Genomic DNA, 19,080 nt, shown 5'->3' with positions numbered 1-19,080 from the left:
CACTCCAATTTATTAATGTCCTTCTTAAAATAAGGCACTCAGGACTAGATAGTTCTCCAAACTAACCTGGGATAATTCTCCTAATTCAAAGTAATGTAGAGCTATTGCTTCCTGTGATGTGGATATTATGCTTCTATCAATACTGTCTTAAGTATTGACTGTAAAGTAAGAACTGCTGGAGGCCATCTCAGGGTTGGCAGTGGAGTTCCCCAGACTTATGGTCTTGGGGGACTTTAATCTGCCATCCCTGGGGTTGGCCTCAGAGGCGGCTCGGGAGTTCATGGCTACCATGGCAGCCATGGGCCTATCCCAGGTCATCGATGGCCCGACTCGGGACAGTGGTCACACTCCAGACATGGTTTTCTTGTCAGAGCAGTGGCAGCGTGATCTGGTGGGGGATTTTACATTATCCCCCCTGTCATGGTCAGATCACTCCCTGGTGGCGGCAGGATTCTCCTATGCTGTCCCCCTCCGCAGGGAGGCAGGACCTATTCGAACGGTCCGCCCCCGGCGACTGATGGACCTGGATGGGTTCCAAAGGGAGCTGGGGGTTGTTCCTGAGGCCTTGCTGCACAGCCCAGCGGAGGCTCTGGCCGCGGCCTGGAATAAGGAGGCGGCTGGGGCCTTGGACAGGATCGCGCCTGTGCGTCCTCTCTTGGCCCATCACTCCTGGCGCTCCCCATGGTTCACGGAGGAGTTGAGGGAGCTGAAAAGGGCTAAGAGACGGCTAGAGCGCCGCTGGCGGAAAACCCGGGACGAATCAGACCGAACACAGGTTAGAGCGGCTATTAAGGCCTACCTAGTGGCGGTAAGGGCGGCGAAACGTCAATATTTCTCCGCTCTTATTGCATCCTCAGAGTGTCGCCCTGCAGCCCTGTTTAGGGTCACCCGGGCCCTCCTGGGAAAAGGGGGGGCGGGGGACTACTTGCAGGGTCGTGCAGAGGAATTTGCTGAACACCTGATGGATAAAATTGCTCAGATCCGTTCTCAGTTGGAAGCCAAGCGTGGAGTAGGTCCAGAAGAGTTGACCAGGGAGCGTTCTTGCCCAGTTATCTGGGAGCGGTTTGATCCTGTTGTCCCTGAGGAAGTGGACAGGGTCCTCGGGGCTGTCAGCGCGACCACCTGTGATTTAGATCCGTGTCCCTCCTGGTTGGTTAGATCCACCAAGGAGGTGACCCTAGGGTGGGTCCTGGCGGTGGTTAATTCATCCTTGCAGGAGGGGGTGTTCCCGAAGCCTTTCAAAGAGGCTTTGGTCCGCCCTCTCAAGAAACCGTCGCTAGATCCCACCCTTCTGAACAATTTTCGTCCAGTCTCCCATCTCCCCTTTTTAGGGAAGGTGGTAGAAAAGGTGGTCGCGCGGCAGCTTCAGAGGATCCTGGAGGAAACGGATTATCTGGACCCCTATCAGTCAGGATTCAGGCCTGGTTATGGGACAGAAACAGCATTGGTCGCACTTTTAGATGATCTCTGGCGAGAGCGGGATGGGGGTAGTGCATCCATCCTTGCTCTTCTTGACCTCTCGGCGGCTTTCAATACCATCGACCATGGTATCCTTTTGGGTCGGCTGCAGGAGTTGGGGTTGGGTGGCACAATGCTGTGCTGGTTCAGCTCCTTTCTCCAAGGCTGAACCCAATCGGTGTTGATAGGGAGCGAGAAGTCCAACCCCCAGCCCCTACTGTGTGGGGTGCCACAGGGGTCAGTGCTTTCACCTCTCCTATTTAATATCTACATGAAGCCGCTGGGTGAGATCATCCGGTGCCATGGAGTGAAGTATCATCAGTATGCTGATGATACCCAACTATACATCTCCATCCCTGGTGCCTTAAGTGATGCTGTGACTACCCTTTCGCGGTGCCTGGAGGCTGTGGGGGCCTGGATGGGGGACAACAGGCTTCAGCTGAACCCTGGTAAGACGGAGTGGCTGTGGATATGGGGAGCCTCAAGATCTAGGACTTTGTCATCTTTGGTTCTTGACGGGGTTGCACTACCCCAGACAGACCCGGTGCGTAATTTGGGGGTTCTCCTGGACTCACGACTCCTGTTCGAAGAGCAGGTGGCAGTCGTGGCCAGGAGGGCCTTTGCACGACTTCGTGTTGTGCGGCAGTTGCGCCCCTTTCTGGATCAGGGGGACCTCCGCACGGTCACTCATGCCCTGGTCACCTCTGGGTTGGACTACTGTAATGCGCTTTACATGGGGCTACCCTTGAAGAGTATCCGGAAGCTACAGCTGGTGCAGAATGCGGCGGCGCGGACAGTTCTTAATGCCCCTAGGAGGGCACATATAACACCGCTGTTGCGCAAGCTGCATTGGTTACTAGTTTGTTTCCGGGTCCAATTCAAGGTGTTGGTTATCACCTTTAAAGCCCTTTGTGGCACGGGACCAGGTTATCTGAGGAACCGCCTCGCCCTGGTCACTTCAGCCCGTCCCACTCAGTCCAGCAGAAGGGGCAGGTTGCAGACCCCACCAGTCAGGGAATTTCGATTGGTGGGGTCTAGGCAGAGAGCCTTTTCTGCTGTAGCGCCCGCCCTATGGAACATCCTGCCTCCTGAGGTCCGGTGTGCCCCCTCCCTCATGGCCTTCAGGAAAGGTATTAAATCCTGGCTTTGCCAGAAGGCCTGGGGGCTAGAGGGGGGCTCACACCTGTGGAGATGGCTGGTGGGATGATGGGTTGCCCCCCCCAGCATCTTACAGATTTTTATAGGGCCAAAATTAGAGGAGTTTTTTTACGGTATTTTAATATGTTTTTAAATTATTTATAGTTTTTAGCCATCTTGGAGAGAATTGTATTTCTTCGTTTTTATTGTGAGCCGCCCAGAGTCACCCGTGGGGGAGATGGGCGGCATACAAGCCGAATAAATAAATAAATAAATAATAAGTAGTAGTAGAGTTTTGTTTCTGGAAGGGCAGCCACAATACACTGCTGACTCTTATTCAGTTTGTAATCCACTAAGACATAGATCTTTTTTGTATGCATCTATCTAAATAGGTCTTCTCCATCTTATCTGTATTTGAATTTGAATTTTTTTTTTAAATGAAAGAGTAAGACTTAACATTTCATCTTGTTGGTCTTGGTCTAGGATTCTAGTCTTTTTCAGAGACTTCTGTAAAATAGTGACATACTAAGGCACACTTTATTTCTCTCTCCCTTAACAGCCATAAAACTAATGTTTATGGACTGTGTTTGAAGAGAACTGGTCAGAGAAAATTTTAATCAATGCTGCTTTTGGTATTTGGGGAAGATAATAATGCCTTGAAAACCTAGGAAGAAGCTTCTCCCTTCTTCTCTTACAGCACAGCCAGCTATTGTTCAGCCCCCCATCCCCATCCTGGATTCTAAAGAGATTGTAACAGAGCTGAGGAATCACTAATTTAGTTGATCATGGGAATGTACTGGACATAGAATACCTTAATTTCAGCAAAGCATTCAACAAAGGCTCCATGAGATTTTAGTAGAGTGCACTGCAAAATGTGGGCTGGACTATGGTAACATTAGATGGATATGGAATTGGTCAAACCATCATGCCCACTGAGACTATATCAGAGTTTTTGCATGAAGCTGGAGAGAAGTTTTGAGTGGAGTATTGCAGAGCTCTGATCTAGCCCTGTACCGTTCAATATATTTATAAATGATTCAAATAGGGTTAGAAAATAAAACTGTCAAATTTGCAGATGACACAAAGACAAGTGGGATAGAGAACACCCTAGAGAACAGTACTGAAATTTGGGAGGATCTTAATAAGTTGGAATATTGGGCTGAAAACAGCAAGATGAACTTCAACAGTGACAAATGCAGAGTCTTAGGTTATACCAACAGAAGTATAATGTCAAGAACAAGAGAGTTGTTCCTCCCAATTCTTTGTTGATCAGATCACATCTGGAATACTGTATTCAGCTTTGGGCACTACATTTTAGGAAAGACACTGAGAAACTTAAGCATGTCCAAAGGAGAGCAACCAAAGTGATAAGGGGCATGAAATACACACACACAAAGATCCCTGATGAGGAATGGTTAAAAATACTGGATATCCTTAATCTTTTCCTAGAATATTGTGTCCAATTCTGGGTACCACATTTTAGGAAAAACATTGACAACTCAGGGTGTGTCCAGAGGAAAGCAGCTAAAGATAAGAGGCCTGGAATAAAAATGAGAAATGGCTGGAGACATTGGATATATTTAACCTGAAGAAGAGAAGACTTGATGACTGCAAATAGAAGGTGGCACAGAATCATTCAAAGTCGTTCCAGAAAGAGTGGACTTAAATTGGATAAGAAATTATGGCTTTAAATTACAGAGAAGTAGGTTTTATTTGGACATCAGGAAAAAAAATTCCTAATAATAAGAGCTGCTTAACAATGGAACACATTGCCTTGGAAAGAGGTGACTCCCCTCAGTTGGACATGTTTAAACAAAGGCTAGATGACCATTAGTCAGGGATGCGGTAGTGGTGGATTCCTACACTGAGCAAGGGGGTGATCTCCCAAATTCCTTCCAACCATTACATTCTATGGTTCTATGGTTACTGCTCCTAGATGAATGTCAACTGCAATTTTAATAAGAATTAATTTAATTAATTAAAATTTAATAATTTTAATAAGAATTCATCTAGGATTTCTATAAGAAAATAAGTACTGGGCCCAAGGAAAGACCTGTTAGCATTCTATTTGAGATTTCCCTGCAGGTTGTCACAGAGGCATTAATAAGCAGTCATTAAACACAATTACTTAACAAGCCCCTGATTTACCAAACAGCAGTAGTTTCCAACACATACAGTCGTGTGAAAAAGAAAGTACACCCTCTTTGAGTTCTATGGTTTTACATATCAGGACATAATAAAAATCATATGGTCCTTAGCAGTTCTCAAAATTAGTAAATACAACCTCAGATGAACAACATATGATATATTACACCATGTCATTATTTTTATTATGTCCTGATATGTAAAACCATAGAACTCATAGAGGGTGTACTTTCTTTTTCATACGACTGCATCTTACTATCTTGTTAATAAAATTATCTAAGATCTCAGCCTAAAGTCATTCCAATTCCCAATATCACACATCCTTTAAGGGATGTAATCCATAAGTTTCTACATTCAAAATACATCTATACAAAGCAAGAATTGGGAGGGGGAAGCATGGACTGTGAAACTAAACTTTTAACAATTATTTTTATTTCTATGATTTTTCTCCTTTAGACCAATCAAAAGCCAAATAAGTGGGATGCATTACTGCATTTATATGAATTGAATTACTATTTTTTTCACTTAAATTATTTCATGCATATACCAACATGCTATGCTATATTAAACCACAGTCTTTGCATTTTAGCATAGAGGAATATGCTTCTTAAATTTGTCCAAAGTACATTATATTTTTATGCAGCAAATCTCTACTATGCTGTTATTCCTTTTTCATTAAGAGATTGTATACTATATATTTGAAATCTTAAGAGGTTTTTGTTTAATCTTTCAATAGCTACATTCGGCATGGAATTTATATCTCTTTAAAGGTAAAATAGCACAATGATATATCAATCTACTTCTCCATTTATACTTGAACAAGTAACAACAGCATGAACTTGACTACAAAAATAGTTTGAAATAGCTGGAGATATTTAACAGGCTGTCCTAAATTCATCATTCCTCAGCACTTGAAATACTACTAAATATTGCTAAAAGTAGTTTTAGTAATTATTGAACTTTGTAATAAAATGACAGTTACATAACCCCAATACAAAGGAACACCAGTTTCAGAAATCCTAAACTATGTGACACTGAAATCTCTTGAGAAGCTTCTGCATTCACTGGAAAACACCTCTTGTTGATTACTAGCATACATATATACAGGATTAGGAATGTGGGAACTGGAAGAAAACAGTCACGTAAAAGCCATATGAACTCCTAAAAAAACATTATCTATTTCAAAAGTTAAAGCATTCTGGGAGCATGGTTCTTGTTCCAAGACCCAGGCTTATGTAGGCAAGAATCTTATAATGGCCTGAGTATAAGTCATCAACTTCACTTGGCATAACAATACTGGATCCACTGATGGCATCACATCTGCATGGCTTAATACAATATGAAATTTCATCTTCCACTGCAAATAGCCATGGCAACTAAACCTGTGCTTCAAGAAAAAAGAGTGTAGCTACACTTTACATGTATTTTATTTAGGATTTTTTTCTGCTGGTTTAATGCCTTTGAAGCAAACAAAAAGACAGCAGCAACACATACTTGAAACTGTTCTGCTGCTGCTAATTTGAAATTAAAGGTTTACAAATGGTAATAGAAGCCAAAATAAAGCAGCCCATAAGATCAAACACTCCTTTTGAACATTTTTCAAATTGCATCCAGTAATTTTAGCTATATTTAACAAGTGCTGTCATTAGATTCTAATACCCAGATTACTTTCAGCTGGCCACCAAATCTATGTAATTTGTATCTATGCTTTTCTACTGGTGCTAATTTATGCAGATACAGCTTCAGTTAATTAATTAAAGCATCATTCGAAAACCACAAGTAAATATAATTTGGGAAGATGGTGTTCAATGAATTATGATTTATGCAATACCTATTCAAAATGTGTAATTTCATTTTTTTCAATTACAATACACACAAATATATATATTGTGTTTGTTTTCACTCAACGGTTCCAAAGATATATTTTTCAAAAGCTGGTCAAACATTATATAATTCATAGTTATAATCTTTTCCATTATATGCATTTTTAGTTTTGAAAATTTGAAAATTCTGAAGAAAAATGCCACAGATGCTAATATAATTAAACAAAGCAGTCATATACAGATAAGTATAAAGAACCTTGTACATATAAGCTTTCTTTGCTGTATTGATTGAATGACTCAAATTGGGAATAAATGGCACAATATCTAAGCTGTCTGATGATTCAACAATGATGACACACAAAAGTTAAATAAAACAGAAGTGAAAAATTAAAATGACTTTTCAATACATTTGACAACCTGTTGAGGTATATGCAAAATAGCTAACTCAGAACTTAAAATTCTTTAAACCAAGCATTACCAACATTTGGATACTATTATGATCATCTTTAGCAGATTTATCTGTCAGAATGCTAATTATATTGCCCACTAAACATATGCAACTAAGTAATTATTAGACATCCATATAATTCCTCTACCCATACTTGTTTGGGAATTGAAATAAACAAAGTATTTTGAAAGAGAAGAAAGATACAGAAGTCCACAATTAGTAGAAAAATAGAATGTTGGTTAGTCCACCACATCACTGTATTTCCAGAATGTGATAAAAAAAGACTACTATATAGAAACAATTTTATACACACACACACACACACATATATATTCCTTCACATATAAATTATAGGGGTCCCCTACCTTTCTGTGGCAATTTAAATTAGTCAGACACTATTGTTATGGTTACAGACCAAAATAACAGTAATGTATATTGCACACCATTTAGCACTACTAACATGAGAAAAATACAGTTATTTAATGGAATTAGGGGCAAGGATTGATCGCAGTGATATTGAGTAAGTGTCGGGCCTAGCCCAAGGAACTCCTGGAGACCGTGCAGGTTCAATCAGCAAGGTTTATTAGCTAGCGCTTATTTACAGAATCTTCTCAGACTGACCAATAGTTCCCAGGCACAAGTCTCTACTATCTTCTGGAATGTTTAGGGATGCGCCAGCTTTCTCCGCTTATCTCCAGAGCGTTGCTCTGGAGACAAGAGCACCGTTTTCACCCCCCTTCCTCCATTCCAGTCCATCACAGTAAGGCACCCATTGAAAGTTTTTAGCAAGCATGGAGTTGCTGCTAATTCCTGACATAATCTGCAGGTTACATGTGCAGTTATTCTTGAATACTGACAACATGGGACAGGTTGAACATAAAAATTATTTTTTAATTGGTTGTTTTTGTCTTTTCTGCTTTTATTTCTGTTAGCCACCTAGAGTTTATATTGGTTAAGATGAGTACCCATATAAATTTGCTTAATAAATATAGAATGAATGAATGAATGAATGAATGAATGAATGAATGAATGAATGAATGAATGGAGCCAGCCAGCCAGCCAGCCACTGAAAATCAATGGGCACTGTTAACTTATTTTGGATGTCTACACAGAAAACAAGTATAAAAGGGGACTACCAACACAGGGACAGGTTCTTGTATTGTTATGAGTTTTCTTATACAGTACTTGCCTGCTAGAACAGCTGTGGGCAGGACATCAAAACACAGCAACATAAAGGCTCCATAATACTTAGAAATTGCAAGCTTATCTAAATACCAAGCTAGTTTAAAATAATTCATTAAATTTCCTTTAACAAGAATTAACAGGAGATTCTGCTATGTTTAACTTGAAGGTCCATGTCTAAAGCCCTTTTTCTAAGCTTTACCTTGGCTTAATTGTAGCCCAAGGCTAGAAATTATTCAGAAAAGCCATACCGCAGCAATTTGGTTACTATGCTTTTTCTAGTTCTGATACTTATCAAAATATAAAAGGCTGGACTTATGAGTGGAGATTTATTTTTCAACAATAAAGATGTTAATCCAGATGGCAGACTCCATTTTGCTGAGGTCTGCTTCAACATGAAGCACCATGATTGGCCTAATTTTTCCCTGCCAAGCCAGGCCTGTGAGTCTTCTATCAAGTTATCTGAAAATTTGTGTCAAGCCATGAGTTTCAGATCTGTGATGTACAGCTCAGGCATTGTCAAGGAAGCCTTCTGGAGCTGATAAAGTGGGAGGAAACCTAAATTGCATTTAGGAGTTGGACACAGGGCAGATGCCTGGCCTGGCAATTGAATGCACAAAGGGGTGGGGCTTTCATCATGTGCCATCTTGCTTATCTTGATCCCCTGCAGATGTTGCTGGATTCTGGGCTCGTTCTGCATCATTTGTTGCCTTCTTCATTAGCAACTAATGATTTTATACTGCAGTGTAAAAGCAAAGCTAAGTCGGCAGGCAGTTAAAAGTTTGTGCGTGAGACTTTTCTTGACTTTATACAGTTTTAGGGAAGGCTTCAGTAATACTCAGTCTTCACAGAGAACAGAGGTGTGCTCAACAGCCACCCATCCACTTGGAATTTTTAGAGCATGTTATGGGGATATTAAAATGGCTGCTATGGCAGGTATGATCAGTCATAAACACCCTAAAGGCAAACTAATGAGGATGCTTTCTTTTTCTAGCTCTCACTATTCCTCTCAACACACTTTTCTCCTTTTTCCTTCCCTGGGTATGTGGAGTCCAAAAGCATTCTTCTTAATAAAAATGAAGCTGTGCTCATATTTTATGATACATGTTATATAGTTTATATTTTTTCTTGCATACTATGGATAAAACCACAAATACAATACAGCTGGTTGTCATGCATAAAATGTATAACACAATGTCTATTTATCTATTAGATGCCATAAAACTTCTTTTGAATTTATTTTACCCTTTGTTTCAATGAGAAGGAGTAAATATGCTCTTTTCAATAATTACTAATTTATCTTTTATTAGGTATGCTCACTCAGGTTGTAATTTTAATTATAAAGAAAGAGCTATCTAAGGCTTTTTCCTGTTGCTACCAAAGATCTTTTTATTCTGCAGAAAATAGGTTATAGAAAAAATGTACAAAGCATGAATGAAAAATTGCATCGAATATTTTTTCTCTGATATTAAATCTATACAAACCCTGTTGCCATTAAAAACTAGTATTTTTTTTAACCAAGAAATTAGTACAGCAATTATGATCCACTGCTACTGACAGAACTTAAATCGTGCGCTTATCAAACTAAATGGATTCTCAAATCATTCTTGAAAGACACCTAATTTGGAGTACAGGAAGCTAAACTTTAGGAACATCAAGGCAATGAGAAAAACAATCTCCCAAATATATGTTTCAGACATCGAACACTTGGCCTGACATAAATTCTTTTGTGATATGTCACAAATGTTTTGAACATACAGACATAAAATTTATTTACAAAAGATTTATGTTTCCAGTGGTGAAGCTAAAAAGATGTTTGGAGACACTGCTTAGAGGAAAAACAAGTCAATGAAGATGTTAATGAGTGAGCTGTGAAGACAGATTGATTTTGACATTGTAAAATTGTAATAGCTTGCTGTAAAGAAATCTGTAAAATAATTGGAGCAACCTGACATCTGATGACTTCAGTTTTCAATAGCTGCTATGTTTCCAACAAGCTGTCATCATTACCTTGTAGGGTGCTTTTAAATTGCCATCATTGGTTTGTAAAGCAACCCAAAATATACTGGTACAAAATGTAAGTATGGATCACTTTAGCTACAATTACTTAAAAAGTTTATTTATATATCTGTACTAAGTCTAACCAATATAAATTCAAAAATTACAGTACAATAACTGCTTGTTTATTATTGAAGGTATAATTATTATGCATTTTAATGGAATGTTTTTCAGTGACTATACAATTAGACACTAAGTTTCATCAGATATCTTGTTGCTTAGATACACAGGGTTCTGTTTGAAGGAAGGAAGAAGTCCTGCCACTGTAATTTTATTTAAAAGAACGGGTCCCATGTCTGAATGATTCACTGTAATCTCTGAAGTAGTAAAATGAATACATAAAGAATAATTTTCTCTTTTAATCTGACCCTGGGGAAGTGTGCTACTGCTTGTCATCAGTAGTGCCAAAAGCAGTTTCTAATGCATGCTTGACACTCTCACTCAGCCACATTCTATATACAGCATCCCCAATCTGCAAGGGCTCATCTGGCTGGAGAATTAACTGTAGATTCCCAATGAGGAAGATATATCATGCTTGGCATAAGAGGTTATATAATCCTCTTAATGTCAGGAAATAAATAAATCCATTCTTCTTAAAGAAGATGGTAGGGAGACTGTTTTGGGGGGGCAGGGGAGACACCATGTTGTAACCAGAAGATATAGATAGGTGGCAAATCCTGAGTCAGAGGGACCAGACATTGTATATGAGGAATATTTCCTAGATCAATTTCAATTAGGATTTAGATGGGGTTGGGCACTAAAAACTGTCTTTGTCCCTGTGTACAACAAGTGTTGGCGGGAAAGAAATATTGGAGCATGAATGAACTGTTGTATTCATTGACATAGCATGTGGCTATGTTTAGAAATGGTTTTACAAGTCAGATTCATGAAGAATTGAGTAATCAAAACAGCTATTTACCTGTGGATCGCAGCAGCATACTAAAAATGCCAGCTGTTAGACACTAGCAGTCTAAAGGGGCTGCTGCAGCAATGTCTATCTTTACAAACTTCAGGATTCATTTCTTTAGCCAGTAAGTGGCACAGAGTATTCTGATTTTAAGTCTCCCCAGCCCCCATATGTAGGCAACAAGCCACAGCATTTTTACTGTACAGGCTGATGTAGTTCACTGACCATTTGGTTGGTGTTGCCTTCAGATGCTTCTTGAGGGGTTGAGATCAGCCTGGCACCTATTCACCATTTTAGGCTAGTGCAGGCACCCCCATCCCTCTAGTCCATGGCCAGAGTCCTCCAGGGCCATTTTGGTTTGAGCTCTGGAAGACTCTGGATCTTTTAAAATAATCTCTGTGGGTGTATCTCAGGTCTTGGAGACAAGTCACAGCTTTTAAAAGAGGAGAACAGTAATTATATCATAATTTTTTGCCACATGAGGAGAAAAACCCTAAGTGAAGTAATCTGGAGATTCAGACTGCAGTACTATCAGTATATCAGTACATACCACTTTCTTTTTCATTTGATGTAAGTAAAACAATGGAAATCCTTAACCAGTGCTTGGCGACAGTACTGAACTGGTGATGCCAATAAACTGAACCTAGACAAGCCTGAGGTACTATTAGTGACAGCTGTCCATGTCAGTAGTGTTCAACTTTTTTTTCCTTTTTCCTTTAATCAAAAGCCATATTCCCAAGGCTGCTGGAAGCTTCATGACTGAGCTGGATGGGCTGCCTATCTTCTTTCTCTTTCTGATGCCTCCTTTTTTTTCTTTTTCTTTTCTTTTTCCCAAGCTGTCGGGATGGAATAGATTATTTTTATAAAAGATCTGAATAGATTGCTTACCAAGTGCCCGTGAAATTAGATCAAGGGCAGTATAAAATTAGGCTTAGGGCTGCATGTTTTTCTCAAAGTTCAGGTTCCAAGTTTAGCGCTAAAGGACCAAATTTGTTACTTAGGATGCTTGGAGACCATCTTTGTCAATAAAACACAACTTTTCTTTGAGGCACTCAGTGCATTTTTCCAGCTCAGCCATGTACCCTAGAAACAATGTAACTTGGATAGAAGTAGCCTGGTTTCACTGATCCATGACCTCCCATTTAAATTACTACAATGAGTGGTTGTCTTTTCACATGAAGCCTGAAGGGCTTGTTCCCATATAAATTCCTGAAATCTGGGCAATAGTGGTGGCACTTTTGCTTGGTAAGACTGTAGCAATGCAGGAAGTGTCTATGAAATAGCCAATGCCAAAACAGAACAAGCAAAGGGAGTGGTCACACATATGTGGCAATTTAGATCCACTTTATATACAGAGGAGCAGTGTAAAAATAAGAGGACTTACAAGTCTTAAAGTCTGTAAATATACAGTCATGTGAAAAAGAAAGTACACCCTCTTTGAGTTCTATGGTTTTATATATCAGGACATAATATAAATCATCTGATCCTTAGCAATTCTCAAAAGTAGGTAAATGCAACCTCAGATGAACAACAACACATGACATATTATACCATGTCATCATTTATTTTACAAAAAGAAAGAGAAAATGAAGAAGCCATGTATGAAAAACTAAGTACACCTTATGATTCAATAGCTTATAGAACCACCTTTAGCAGCAATAACGTGAAGTAATCATTTTCTGTATGACTTTATCAGTCTCTCACATTGTTGTGGAGGAATTTTGGCCCACTCTTCTTTGCAACATTGCTTCAGTTCATCAAGTTTTGCGGGCATTTGTTTATGCACAGCTCTCTTGAGGTCCCGCCACAGCATTTCAATCGGGTTGAGGTCTGGACTTTGACTAGGCCATTGCAACACCTTGATTCTTTTCTTTTTCAGCCATTCTGTTGTAGATTTGCTGCTGTGCTTGGGATCATTGTCCTGTTGAATGACCCAATGTTGGCCAAGCTTTAGCTGTCAGACAGATGGCCTCACATTTGACTCTAGAATACTTTGGTATACAGAGGAGTTCATGGTTGACTCAGTGACTGCAAGGTGCCCAGGTCCTGTGGCTGCAAAACAAGCCCAAATCATCACCCCTCCACCATCGTGCTTGATGGTTGGTATGAGATGTTTGTGCTGATATGCTGTGCTTGGTTTTCGCCAAACATGGCGCTGTGCACAATGGCCAAACATCTCCACTTTGCTCTCGTCTGTCCAAAGGACAGTGCTCCAATAGTCTTGTGATTTGTTCAGATGCAACTTTGCAAACTGAAGCCGTGCTGCCATGTTCTTTTTAGAGAGAAGAGCTTTTTCCTGGCAACCCTTCCAAACAAACCATACTTGTTCAGTCTTTTTCTAATTGTACTGTCATTTAACATTTAACATGCTAACTAAGGCCTGTAGAGTCTGAGATGTAACTCTTGGATTTTTTGCAATTTTTCTGAGCATTGCATGGTCTGACCTTGGGGTGAATTTGCTGGGATGTCCAGTCCTGGGAAGATTGGCAACTGTCTTGAATGTTTTCCCCTTGTGAATAATCTTCCTCACTATAGAATGATGGACTTTCAGTTGTTTGGAAATGGCCTTATAACCCTTCCCAGATTGATGGGCAGCAACAATTGCTTCTCTAAGATCATTGCTGATGTCTTTACTCTTTGGCATTATGTTAACACGCACCTCAATGCTCAAGTCCAGCAAACTCCTAAAACTTTGGCTTTTATAGAGGTAGTCACACTTGCTGATGATCAATTGATCACAGACATTTGATTAGCAGCACCTGGCTGCTACTTAGCCTCTTCATACCTATGGAAGCAGTAAGGGTGTACTTAGTTTTTCACATATGCTTCTCTATTTTGGCTTTCTTTTTGTAACATAAATGAGGACATGGTGTAATACGTCATGTGTTGTTGTTCATCTGAGGTTGTATTTACTACTTTTGAGAATTGCTAAGGATCAGATGATTTTTATTATGTCCTGATATGTAAAACCATAGAACTCAAAGAGGGTGTACCTTCTTTTTCACACACCTGTATATTTAGGGAAAATGCTCTAATTGCCACAGATGTCCATGTAAGACAATTAACCATCACTGATTGTCTACTCTGTCTCTGTCTTTCTATTCCAAAAGGAAAAATGAGAAATACATTAAAACAGTAATAAAATGAAGAGAAAAATAATGGTATTATCTTTCATGTTGAGGCACTCAAGTAGCCTATTCAGTAATCTATTCCTGCAATGGAATATCATCCACATCTCCCATCTACCTGGAATTTATTTCATTAACTTTTCAGCTCCAAGCAAAGATTTTTCTACTTTCAGACTTTTAAGTCCTCTTATTTTTACACTGCTCCTCTGTATATAAACCTCTGATGCTATTTTAATAGTATTACTGTGCTATTTTAAAGTGAATTTACATAACTTTTATCTGTGTTTATCTTGTAACTCAATCTGAGTCCTATTACTATAAAATATCTAGTAAATCTGAAAAACTAAATACATACTGTGCTTCAAGTTCTGGAAAACTGTAATATTGCTGAAACAGAAGAATATTTTAATAGAAACCACTTATATTCTATGTAATAAATGAGAAATAAGTAATCTGATAATCTGGAAAAGAAGCAATAACATGGAATTGTCCTCTTTGGTCAAGGTACTATATTTTAATGTTCAGTCTCTGAGGTTGGAAGAAATGGTCCTGAGAATTTTATTCAAAACCTGACAGGGAAATGCTCATGTTTTATATTTCAGCTTATCACAACCAACATGAATATAATGTATTCAAGGAACAATTTTTCAGGCATTCTCAACTGGGCAGCTTACTATTCACAACTTTTTCCTAAGGGCCTAATTTAGGACTTATCATCATTTAAATTAAAAGACTACTGATTTTTAAGCACTAAAAAACAGCATTAGCACACCTTAATATATTCATAATCTGATATCATCTGCTCCTATAAACCTTGCACTATTGATATTTTTTCCTTAACCAATGTACTTCCCAACTAAATTCCTTCTTGTAGTGAGGCATTTATGGTATCAATAGGCTTCTGTCACATGTTTTTGGGTGGTACTGCTACGGGGTGTTCCTGCTGTTCCTGCATAGCAATATGAAGAAACTTTACTATCCGCTTTTCTCAAGTTCTCTGGAGCAGAGAGAAATACCAAAGTATGATTCACCATATATTGATTGGCACTTATTGTAGATAGCAACCAAAGCAACCTATTCTCAAACACAAAAGTAGTAAAATGTGCATAGTACAAAGTCAATGATTTCACACCATTTTAACTGCCTTTCCCTCCCAATCCTGTCTACCTTTAAAGTATTATATATAGTCTACCTTAAACCACAGAAATAGGGATGTTACATACTGTATGTCATGCCCTCATGTAAGTTTTACATAACTTCCACATACCTCTTGAGGGGCATCTCTATCTTCACACAGTATACATTCTATGTGATATTTTTACTTATATTGACCACCCAGAGGCAGTATTGTACGTGACTAGTTTCATCTATTTGGGATTCATCAGACAAATGTAGAAAAGATCTCTGGCTATGTATGCCTGATGAGTCACAAACAGGACAAAACTGGTCATGTACTGCCTCTTCTCAACACTGGAAATTAGAGTTTGGTAAAGGCAGAAATTCTTAGACAACCTGCTTTCTTCTCTGACGTTATATACCTAGAACTGCAAGTAAAATATTTACACTGTAGATATGGAAAACTTGCTTACTGGCTTTGCATAAATTTAGAAAATAGTAGTATAAAAAGAGAAAACAATAAAATCATCTTGAGAAAACATCCTTAGTAGGTGGAATATGACTGCATATATCTGCTCCTGAGTCCAAAGAATGGGGAAAAACCAATTGTTCTAAAGAGAGTGGTCAGTCTTTTTGCCCGAATGGCCACCTGAATTATCCAAGTAGTGATCTGTGAGGGCTGCCCATGCATATACTTGCCCATGTGTATACAAATACACTGGATAATTTGGATAGAATCAGGCTCTTACTGAATTTATCTCCCAGATGATTCCAGTCCAGAATGTTGCTTCCCTGCTGTTATTTGCAATAGAAACAGTAATTTTGAGCAAGACTGTCCAGGGGGTAGGGGGATGGAAGGAGAACTTTGTCCCCATCTCACATCAATCTCATTGCACATCATTAGCACTATGGAAAAACAATTTTTCTCCATTGCCCAGCTATAGGCTGCTGGACAAAGTACTCCAAGGGTTGCAAAACAAAAACAAAAACAAACAAACCACACACAACCTATCAAGTCTGTGAATTGATTATATGTGTATTAAAGGTGACGTGATCCCTAAGTCCTTAAAGGCCGCAACTCATCTTTATTCATATTCATATTGATTCAGTGCTGGCACATAAAACTCACACTTGTAGGAAAAGCTCTTATTTGTCTACTAAGAAAAGGATTTTTACTTTTTTAAAAAAACAACTGTACAGCAAGGGCAGAGTAGAAAAAAAATTACTGAAAAACAAACACGTTTTAGTAAGACTTACCTCAACAATTTGTAGGAAATCAAAATGCTCTTCAGTGCTTAACATGTGATTGACCTTTGCCATAAATATTTTTCCCAAAAGTTTTCGTGCTTTCTCCAGCTTCTCCTTGTAGCCTTACATTCGGTACAGAAAAAATAGAAGACACTGTGAAGAAAATATATTTCAGGTTATTAAGTTTTAGAAAGGAGAAATAAATTTCTTTCTTGCCAACTTCTATCTAAACAAATTTAAAAAGAAGAAAAAGCATAAAATATTGGGGTCAGCTCAATGCAAAGTTTTCTAGGGCTTCTGTATGCAATAAAATAAATGTAGAAGGAACTAGTCCAAAACTGGAAAGTTTTGAGTAAAGATCACTAGAACTAGCATGCTGGTCATTCATAGTGACCCAGAACTTTTTCAAATTGTTTGGTGTGAATGCACTGCCAAACCTCAAGCCAACAGATTAGCATAGGGCAAATTCCTTTCTAATTCTAATTTTCTTTAAATGTTTAAAATAGGAATTTGATCAAGAGAACTGAGGAAATGTTCTCCTGAAAAAGATCAACTCCAATGGTTCATTATTACTTTCCATAAAACAAAAGTTATGGATTGTATCAGGACTATAATTAAGGACACATCATTCCAAGTTCTGCAATTCTGACCTACTATCATCGCTTGCCTGAAGCAAAACAGCATCCAACTGAGAGACTTCAGAAAATAAGTTCCTAAAGCAAGCTGTAAGAATCTGTCGCCTATCTGATGCTCATTTCTATCAATATAACACCAACCCTCCTTCTTAATCATATCCCCATTAGCTGTTTCTCTCAACCCCCTAACTCTTTTCAGTGGTTTCCTCTGAAATGTTTCACCAAGACACCAGTCACAATTCATTATCTTTTGCTTTCTTGGTCTCTCCAGCTATTTGTCCCAGTGAAATTGAAGCTGTCTCCTCCTTCAAAGTCTTCACAATCTCCCATGGAATTCATTTTGACGGTCATGGTGGTATTGGCTTTCTATCTAAATTCTGCTGGTTCCATTCCCACTGCTTCTTCACTTTGGAAGTTTATTCTGTTTGATAGGGTGTTCCATTTGACTCTAGATCCCTACATATCTCTATATTAATGTTGTATATTGTGCCCTTTTCCCTCCATCAATGTTCATTTCAGGTGTGACTTGCTTGTTTTTTTTATCACTTTAGGCATTTCAAAATAGCTATTTATAATCCTTTTGTCCTGCAACCTCCTGTTTTCTCTCCCCTATCTTCTTCAATCTCTGACTTTAAAATTCCTCTCTCTCTGTCTACAATGGGCAGTCAAGTGACACTGACTTCACCAAGTACTACCTGTAACTTACACGCTGGAATCTGTCTACGAATATCAAGCCACACTATTCTATTCTGCCTCCATCTTAATCTCCAAAATGTTAACTTTTTCCCAAGCAGAGTTCTATCTCTCTTCCATTTCTTTGCCTGTTCTCCAGCTATAATTTGCTTTCTCCATTTTAATACTTCTCTTCATGAAGAAGAAAAGTAGTGCTCTGGTGCTTCTCTGTACTTTTTGTCTCTACTGCAGTTATAACCCCCCCTCCTTATTCTTTTTAAAGCTCCATAAATGGATGACATTCCAACATAAATTATGTAAATATAAAATGTTATCTTCTGTCTCTGGAAAAAAACTATGCTATAGGAACTACAGGTTCTTGAACAAATCTTTGGAAAATGCACAGATAAGCATGGTGGACATTAATAATTTAGCAGCTTAATACCAGCACTGAGTCCCATATCCAAATACTAAAGAAAATAAGAAACATTCTTATTTCTATCTGAGAAGAAAAAAAAGTTATAAGACAGCCCAATGAGTTAATTAGGCACAATGTGCCTGGCAATAGTAAAAAAGCAGCTTTTGTATTATAATAAAAAAGAAAAAATGTTGATTATCAGTAGTGTGTGCACTGGATGTTTTAGAATGCTGTCTGGTGGCCATTCCCTTTGTCTAACACAAAACTCTCATATCACTACAAAGTTTTAACAAAAACTCAGTTTTTCCCTCTCCACTTAGATATTTTTTAGTTTCATAGATATATTTTAAATAAATATGAATAGCCTAACATTTTGTATCTTCCGGTAAAGATTGGTCCAGTTAATATCATTCAGATTACTTGGTCCGCTAGCAGCCCTACACGAGGGTAATAGTTAAAGTGCATCCAAGCTCATGTAATAATTTCTTAAAAGTTTAACATTTCAACATTTTAATACAACAAATGTTATATTATTTTTATTACTGAAAATAACAGTTGCCAACTTGTAGTGGTTTCATAAGACCTCTGTATAAAAGAGAGAGAGGGAAGAAAGGAAGAAGATGGAGAGATTAAAAGAGAAAAAAATATATAAATAAGATAAATTCATTATTTTCAAGATAGAAACTTGAATATATGAAAAATCAC

General features: G+C 38.6%; 1 protein-coding gene across 3 annotated transcripts in view; it reads right to left on the bottom strand.

Moving 5' to 3' along the window:
- Nucleotides 1–19,080, bottom strand: part of CDK14 (cyclin dependent kinase 14) — a 251,509-nt gene that overhangs the window by 36,804 nt on the left and 195,625 nt on the right. For all 3 annotated transcript variants that reach the window (XM_007424673.3, XM_088150533.1, XM_025164414.2), the window contains one exon: nucleotides 16,660–16,803. In XM_007424673.3, the coding sequence (XP_007424735.1) occupies nucleotides 16,691–16,803 (113 nt within the window). In that variant the 3' untranslated portion in view covers nucleotides 16,660–16,690. The remainder of the gene's footprint in view (nucleotides 1–16,659; nucleotides 16,804–19,080) is intronic.

This window comes from Python bivittatus, unplaced genomic scaffold (assembly GCF_059951505.1).
Source record: "Python bivittatus isolate LINGU-HERP-01145 unplaced genomic scaffold, Pbiv_v1 ctg000610_np1212, whole genome shotgun sequence".
NCBI lineage: Eukaryota > Metazoa > Chordata > Lepidosauria > Squamata > Pythonidae > Python > Python bivittatus.
Note: the sequence above shows the minus strand (reverse complement) of the source record. Positions and strands in the feature narration are given on the sequence as shown.